This window comes from Eimeria mitis, genomic scaffold, assembly GCF_000499745.2.
Source record: "Eimeria mitis Houghton genomic scaffold, Emh_scaff1611, whole genome shotgun sequence".
Classification (NCBI taxonomy): Eukaryota; Apicomplexa; class Conoidasida; order Eucoccidiorida; family Eimeriidae; genus Eimeria; species Eimeria mitis.
The window spans coordinates 1-8,167 of NW_024015074.1; the positions used below are offsets into that span (position 1 = coordinate 1).

The 8,167-nt window shown below is 50.1% G+C and overlaps 1 protein-coding gene across 1 annotated transcript; it reads right to left on the reverse strand.

Moving 5' to 3' along the window:
- Positions 1-1,138: 1,138 nt before the first annotated feature.
- On the reverse strand, positions 1,139-6,642 carry EMH_0040480 (CAM kinase, CDPK family, putative; the record flags this gene model as incomplete). Its single annotated transcript, XM_038022327.1, has 17 exons — positions 1,139-1,412; positions 1,670-1,739; positions 1,916-2,020; positions 2,170-2,259; positions 2,545-2,602; positions 3,005-3,117; positions 3,443-3,528; positions 3,732-3,790; positions 3,963-3,996; positions 4,095-4,157; positions 4,265-4,361; positions 4,612-4,668; positions 4,955-5,147; positions 5,363-5,436; positions 5,629-5,687; positions 5,788-6,116; positions 6,484-6,642. The coding sequence occupies 17 exons, from the start codon at positions 6,640-6,642 to the stop codon at positions 1,139-1,141; spliced, it is 1,920 nt and encodes a 639-aa protein (XP_037878181.1).
- Between the last annotated feature and the right edge of the window lie 1,525 nt (positions 6,643-8,167).

The window sequence follows — 8,167 nt, forward strand, 5'->3', positions numbered from 1 at the left end:
CGGTTGTGGACAGCTGTCGGTCTGGGAGGCCTTTCCATGTACGCACTCATTTTTAGAATGGCGTTTGCCTGCCTGAAGTCGATGCATTCTTTATTTGTGTAGTTTTTAATATAATTTTAATTCCTTAAGGCGTAATATCTGGAGAAGTGTGGAAGGTCTAGGACACTGAGTGACCTGACTGCAGGTGACCTGACTGTATACCCAGGGCCTGCGCACTTTGCCGTCGCTGAAATGACGGGAAGAAGGTTAAAGGACCGAGCATCTCGCATCTAACTAAGGATGACTTGAATACGCGCATCCAGTTTAGAATTGCTGTATCCGGGTGGTGGCGATGTGGGCGTGACGGACAAAGGGAGTGGGGTCACTGGAAACATCCACAATTTAGAGAATCCGTCTCTTACCGAACGTGCGTAAACAGCTAAATTTTGCCGTCTTCCTCTTAATTTACTACTTACGTGCAACGTGTGGTCGGGGTGCCTAGCGCAGCCTTCCAGACAGGAAGGTCGGCAGAGCCGAGACCCAGAAGTATAAGGTCTCAGGCTCTCTTTAGAGTGAAATTTCTCCTATTTGTGGATACGTGTACAGAAAATCCCAGCAGCATAAATACCCAACCACCTTCAAAACGAATACATATACCCTACACTAGGCGCGGCTCCGTACGAGCTCCGTTCCAGAAGTGACAAGGGCAAGCTTCGCCCACGAGTTGTCTTTGGTCACACTGCTACGCAGGCCCCAGTAGCTGTTTGAGCATGTCGTGCTGAAGAAGGGAAGTGTGTGAGTTTACCATAGGATGCTGAGACCATTTCCCAGTTACTCTCTGTCAAAGATTGCACAGGAAGAGCAAGAAATCTTCCCCGGCTGTACAAGACCTGGCTAGTGATGCAGATTTAAACAGTAGCAAGAAGTCTTCCCCGCTGTAAAAGATTTAGCTAGTGATGCATATTTAAACGGAAATGTTGAGATCAAGGGTACGTTTCATGACTGAATTGTTGTTGCTCAGTGGTCGTCCACTCAAAGTTGCGTACTGTTAGGACGGCGCACGATGCCGGTATCAGATCCAGAGAGAAGCGCATGCCCCAACAGCCTGCGCTTTATAACAGAAATAAAAATCAACTAACACCGATATTTGAGCGTTTACTCAATTCGGTCGTGCTGAGGAAGAATTCTGTTTCGGCGGAGAACACAATGGTGCTGGTGGAGCAACACCACTAGCATCTACTGCAGTCGCGCAGCCACCACCCGCTCCTTGCAGCCGTTGCTCTTCCCGACTCTCTACTGAGTCCTGTCGAGATATATTCCTCTCCCTTTGTACTCTTGTGCCATCTAATCCAGCTAGAGCAGCTGGGCTCTTTGGAGTGTTCGAGTCCGCTTCACTGGAGTGAGGTTCACTCTGAGGCCGGTCGATAGTGACGCTGCATAAAAATGAACAATGAAAGAGATGCCATGCATATGACCTGCCCTGTTCCAATGCAGCAACGTGAACCTCACGAGTTTTACCCGAAAAAAACTGGACGCTGCGAAAAGGTCACCCTCCTACGAGGATGTAGCGCTGTTTGCACCATTCGGTTCCGGAGGGGGATCTCAGCGTGAAGGACTATCGAAAATGTGTTTGTCCCTTCAAATTGTACGTGAGTGAGCCCTACGCCGCTAAAGTGGAACATGAACTCACCGGGTCTTATACACCCGCCGATGCATTGGTTTCCCCTTTTCGCGAACTAGTGCCGAGAAATGGTCAAAATCTGAGAGCACCGCCAGCATGTAAACATGGGTAACCATCATGTTGCAGCGCATTCGAAGGAACGGTGTGGAGCAGAGCACTGTCACCGTACTCCCACTGTAGCCGCATATACACTACAAGTCCAAACTCCAAACTGCAGCCCAATTATTCTTTGGCTCAGCCAATAAGTGCTCCTACCCAAAGGCCCATCTTCATTTTCCTCCTGTTCCAGAGCGGCAGAGAGGCTCTGTCCAAACAGGGTTGCCCCGAATGCCCAGCGACAGTCATCGAGGGAGAGTTTTCCTGCGCCCACAGAATAAACAGACTTCCTGTATGTACTCGACTTGCGCCGTTGGTTTGGAACCAAGGCAAGAAGAGACACACTCGCAGACGCAGACAGGCAGTCCTGCGAAAATCTTTCAGCTGGCCCTAAAGCCATTCTCATGCCTCACCGTCGCCATCGACGTCCAGCTTGGTAAACGCCTTCTGCAATACTGAATCCTCTGCTTCAACCAAAGTGCCGATCATTGCAGCAGCGAACACTAAATTACCGAAGCACACCACAGCAAACGCCACAAGAAAGCAGCATTCAATCAAACTACATCTGAAAGAATAATTCGCATATCAGCTCCTAGGACTGAAATGTGTGGCCAAATGCATGAGGAGCAGCACAGAGAGCTGGGCCCTCGCCGAACTGATCGGTGTGCAAACTGACGGGACACTTTGTCCGGTCATTCATTTCGCTGTACGCGTTTGACACTTCCTTTCCATTTATGCATCTAGTTATTTTTTCGTTACGCCCATGCTACGTCGACGTGGCCCCTTACCCGTAAAAATTATCTCTCCATCTTTGTTGACGTCAAGTGCATCAAAAATGTCTTCGACCTAAGCTCAAGCCGAAACGATTGTCTTGACGTACAAAATTACCGAAAAGTTCCCAACCTCGATAACTCACCCTCCTACAGTGGAGCAAACGCTGCTTCATCCCTATGGTTAGGTTTAGGATCGCCGTGTACTACTCAAAGAGAAGCTGGAGATCCGCTAGCCAACAGAGCACACTGGTGTATGCTCTCTTGTCAACTAAATCAAGACCCCTGACTCCTGTTTGGTAAAGCGGAGCATTCCAGTTCTGGAGCTGGAGGCGTGACTCTTTGTGTAGAGAAATATCCTGCTGTTTACCAATGCTTGTCTTTGCGCTGTGCTAAAGATGCAAAGTACTGATAAATCCATCGTGGAGCACGAGAAAATCGATGAGAGGGAAATTTGGAAATGGGGGAAGCGCTTCACCTCTTCGTTTCCAAGAGGGTCCGGCTGTTCCCTCTGCAATGTTCTCTTGAGGTCCTCCGCCGTAAGTCGTCCAAAACTGGAGTGCGAAGCGCCAGCGAAAACGGAGCCCACCACTGAACACGGAAGAGCACAGCAGGAAGAATGAGGGCGATCCTCAGCGATAGTTCAGGCAAAAACGCTCTCAAATGCAGATAGCAAAACCGTCGCCAGACGCAACCGACTAAAGCTGACATCTAAACGTCAAGTGAGGCAGTTCACTGATACAACTGCTGGACAATGCATGCTTCCCGCATGACGCCTTCTGTCCTTCTGAGGGATCCCTTGTCCTACTACGCTCTGCTTGGATCAAAGCTCAGCCCTTGACTATTTGCCTGCACAGAATGTCGATATGTGAATGTTGAGTGCAGCACGTAGTTAGCGACTTCTTTCGTGTCTCACATTCGCACTGGTCAGAATTCAGGCAGTACGCGCACATGAGGACCGCCGCGCGTCGTAGTGTCGTGCTGTTCGCGAACCAGCAGAGTCTAAGGGAAATGCAAAAACAAGGCCACAGCAAATAGTGGTAATAATTTACAACGTCTAAATTCTCAAGGGATGCATGCGGAAAGCTGAGATATCCGCGCTTCCGAATCCGGGACATGTTGGTGGCATCTTTGCTCATACTGCATTGGCTGCAAACCGCAGCAGCAACAGCTATCTCCTCATTATTTATGGTTAGCTAGCGCACCCCATTATGCACGCAGGAGGAAGTGGCTGATGCTTGAGCATCTGTCCGAAAAGCCAGGGCTGAGTGCAAATGACAAGGCAAGTGAGCGGTGCGGCGCGTTGAGTCCCCTTGCTGGAGACAAGCCTATGAGAAACGCGCAGGTGGGACTTCCACGTGGTCCTATGTGCGTTCAAAGTCAGCTCATCGTCTGCGATTTTGTGCACCGCTTGAGGACGTCTCCAATTGCCTTACGTGCTCCAGTGCTTGTTGTGGGGTGAGACGGTTACTGCGGCGACAGGTAAACACAAGATCAACGCAGTGCTGCATCTGAGCGCAATCTACCCAGATGATGACATAGGCCTGGCGTTAAGATTGGATCCTTACTGCGGACTGATTGTTAATAGCTGCGCGACGAAGGACTTGGCTTCTTCGGATACGCCTGCCTTCCTGCAAAAAACACGGAGTAGCTGCGGATGTCCACGTTATGTATTTAGGAGCTCCAACGCTCATTGTTATTCCATGACGCGCCTACAACCCCTCCGGTATAAGCTCACTCTAGATGCTGCAAACTGACATCTCCGGAGAGGATCTGACGAATCTTTTCCTGCTGTGAACCCACAAAAGGAGGGCGGCCGCACAGTAGCTGATATACTGCAAGGAGAACAGATACGCAGCAATGCAAAACCATCGGCAACGGCCACTGCAGAACCGCCCTGGCAATATAGTCAGGTGTCTGCTTCAGTAGGCATCCTTCCCGTGGCATAAGTGCTGGAATTGCAGTTTTAATATTCTACGGCAAATTACCAGTGGTCCTATAGGAGGCGGGGCTATGCATGCAAAGTGTTGCGGCGGGTAGACGACCCGGGTGCGAGCGACCCTTAATCGAGAAACAAACACTTACCAATAACGCCTAAAGACCACATGTCGCAGGCATCCGTGTAACGCCCAAGAAGAACATCTGTAGTGGACATTACAAACAGGGTCCGCATGCAAGCGCATATGGAAGCAACGACACAATACAATGCACTGAAACATACATCCGGCAAAAAGGAAGTATGCGGCAACCTTAAGAGGCAAAATCTTTGCTTCTGTACGGTTCGCTGGACAGGAGAACCAAACACCGTGAAAGCAAGGTCCCGCAAATTGTAGAAAAGGCGGTCTTCTCTCACTATGTTTGTACTATTACACTTTCCAGAAAGTATCAAAGTATAAAATATACACCCCTCTTCTCTAGTGCCGCTAACCTGGGCTTGTGTACTCCAGTAGGCCGCAAGCAGCATTGAGACGGCCTTCCTTTTTGTGCCAGCGAGTGGAATGGCTCAGGCCGTAGAGCTTTAGAGGAGGGAAGCAGCCTTCGCTTGTCAGCTGCCAGCTCTCAAGTCTGAGGTTGCGATGGACGACTCCGCATCCCTGAAGGAATCCAACGGCTCGTACCATCTGCAACGAACAAAAGACACAGCCGGTTGTAGGACGGGTACGCGCAGATTTCTCCTACCCTGCGCTGTGCTACCAAACTACTTCTTACGGTTGTTGTCCCCGAAATACTGTGTTAGCAGTATTAGGCGAATGACAACCGTAGAAAGTAGAATATCCTTGGAAGCACAAAGCAAGCCGGCAAAATGCAATATTTCGGGGGGGCAACGGCGTCTGACTTGTAGGGTCCAAGTCCTTGCCACTTCCTCTGGGCACTTCTGCAAGGCTGCCAGGCAATCATACAGTGAGCCTCCTGCAGCAGGTGACGTACACGAAAGACGCAAGTTATGTCTTCCTTCAAAGCATCACACCACTCACGCAGGTAGTACAAAGGTCTCTGCAGTTTCCTACAAGATTCGTATGATTCTACTGAAGACAAAACTTCCAAAAACTCGGAAAGCAACCATGCGTTCGCAGATATCCAGTTCTCGAGGAAGATCCTCACCTGGGCAGTACTCAGAAACCAAGTAAACGGCTCTATCGTCCTCGAACACTTCGAGCAACCTGCACGACCCGGAGAATATAAAACCACAATCCCAGTGAAGGCAAACAGACACCTTCCTAAGAACAGGAGAGCATCAGCATTGCCGACTCTGGTCCCTACTCTGTTTTGAGTAGGGCACTGTTCCGATATTCCTCGCTGGGGAGGGCACAGTGCCTGTTAGAGGCAATGGAACTATAAATAGCAGCACGCGGTTTGACGTGCCTAGCAATATACGGGTGGTCCAAACAGAGCCAAACCTCTATCTCCTTCTTCAATGTCTCCAACTGCAGGGGGTCTTCGAGATGCTTTCGTACCACGAGGGCTTCTGCCTTGCGTCCACTGCGCCTACAGGTCACTCTGCACACTTTACCCGCATCCTCTCTCCGCAGAACGCAGAAGTCAAAAGAGTATACATCCCCAATGGCATCACGCATCAGGCGGCTCGTATACTGAGCATCACAACACATAACAAGTGCGGCAACAAGTGTCTATATTCTAACAGACGAAACAGAATATACTGTTCAACGTTGGTTTGTGAAGGATGAACATCCGTTTCTCCCAAGAATTCGCAAATCCGTTCACGTTTTCCAGTGGACGAACCAGGTTGTTCAATATACAGAGTGGGCCCAACGGCAAAGATATTCAACCTATGCAACTAAATGATTCCCCTAGACATGTGAAGGCGAATGCTAGAATGGACGGTTTCTAGCAAGAGATACAGGGATCGCCCTCCCCCTTATTGAATGCCTGAATATTGCCATTCTCTTTCGTGGGAAAGAAGGCAGGGCGCCAATACGTATATCTGATATCACCCACCCGGACGATGTTTTGTTGTGGCTGCTGAGCGGCATCACTGAGAACTGTTGTTTGGCTATGCGATGTCCTTGCGTCCGCTTGAGTGCCTCTAATTCGGGAAAGTCCAGCAACAGGTGCTTCGCGACCCCGCAAGTGGTGCAAAGACTGTCCAGCCCCCATTTAGCATTTCTCGAGAGCAAGGCCCTAAACTGTGCAGATTCTGCTTCCAATGATTTTCGAATAACAAAACAAGCAAGGGAAATCTGATCCCTCAAATATGGGAGCATGTAAACTCCTTACGGGTCGAAACCCTTTCTTGAGAAGGCCTAACTCCCATGCCGTATTTGTTGAACAAAACGTACGGCAAAAGGAGTAACTAGACTGGAGTCTTCTGTACAAACAGAGGCAACGAAGCTGTACCCTCACCCCTTCAGGTGGGGCTTGAACGGACACGAGAGATAAAAACACCTAGTGCATTCGGCCATAGCACCCAAAGAGATGTTGTAAAATAATTTCGAATGAGAAGTTGGATTAAGTAGCGAATGCAGTGGCGAAGGATCGGCCGCACACACCGACCGCCTGCCAATACCCACTGGTCTGGACGCTGGAGACGACCAGTAGTACGCCTACAACCATGTGCGCTTTAATGCAGACATGTTCCTGCGAAATAGTTCAGTCACTGATCCTAGCATAGGATGCGAAGGGCCAAGTCATCGCAAGTCGCTGCAACGGCCCGTTTCGCATGCATGTGACGCTCCACCTCTACCGCTCCATACAACGAGAAGCCTACGCGTACCTTCCGTGCTCTGAAGTGCACGCCTTTGTCGGGCTTGTTTGACAATGAAATAAGTAAATATTCCAATAAGGAAAATGCTCAGCGTAAAGAACATCCCCCTGTTCAGGTCTTATTACCCTTACACCGGGTTGGCCGTAGTTATGCAGCGAAGCCTGTCTGCTGTCGAATTGTGCCGATGTAAACCCCTATGCAGTATGTGTTCCCTGCAAGGACTATCTATTGTCAATCATCACTGGCAGCTAAGTGTGCGCAGGATGGAGTAGCAGTGTACCGGCGGGACGGCCAGGCCTTCGGCGGCGTGAATATGTGCAAAGAGGGTATAGGGGCGGTTAACTTTGGCTATCAAATCAGGGGTGACGGCCTTGCAAGTTCATGCTTCTGGTGTGCTCATCTGTATGCGCGGGGTGGAATAAGAACTCTCGATTTCAGGCCGAATCCGACGTGAGGTGCAAATCACTTTAGACACTACACGCTACGAAGCAGCTAGCCTCCACTACTGACTATCGCAATGCTACGCGCGGTAGGACAAAGTCCTGGGGCTTTCGGATAGAAGAGGCGGCTCCGTTGAGTTGCGGCAATTGCACCTGAAACTGCTGCCACAAGGCATTCTCGCGCGCAAAAGCACCTGGGCCGCTTTCCTCCTGCATGCACTAACGTCGTACCCAATTGTGAAGCACTTGCGTAGCTTTCTTCATGCTTTCTTTAGCTGCCGATCTCACAATCACAGGTGCACACACCTACTTCTAAAAGACTCTGCTACGCGGCGGCGTGTCGCTCCCCAAACCGGGCGCGTCTTTGTTTGCCACTTCTCCTGAGCAGAGGCTTTGGGGTGCGCAGTGCCGGCGCGAAGCCCAAGATTGCCTCTGCCATAAAAAGGCGAAGATAAATAGAAACTAGGCGAGCATATAA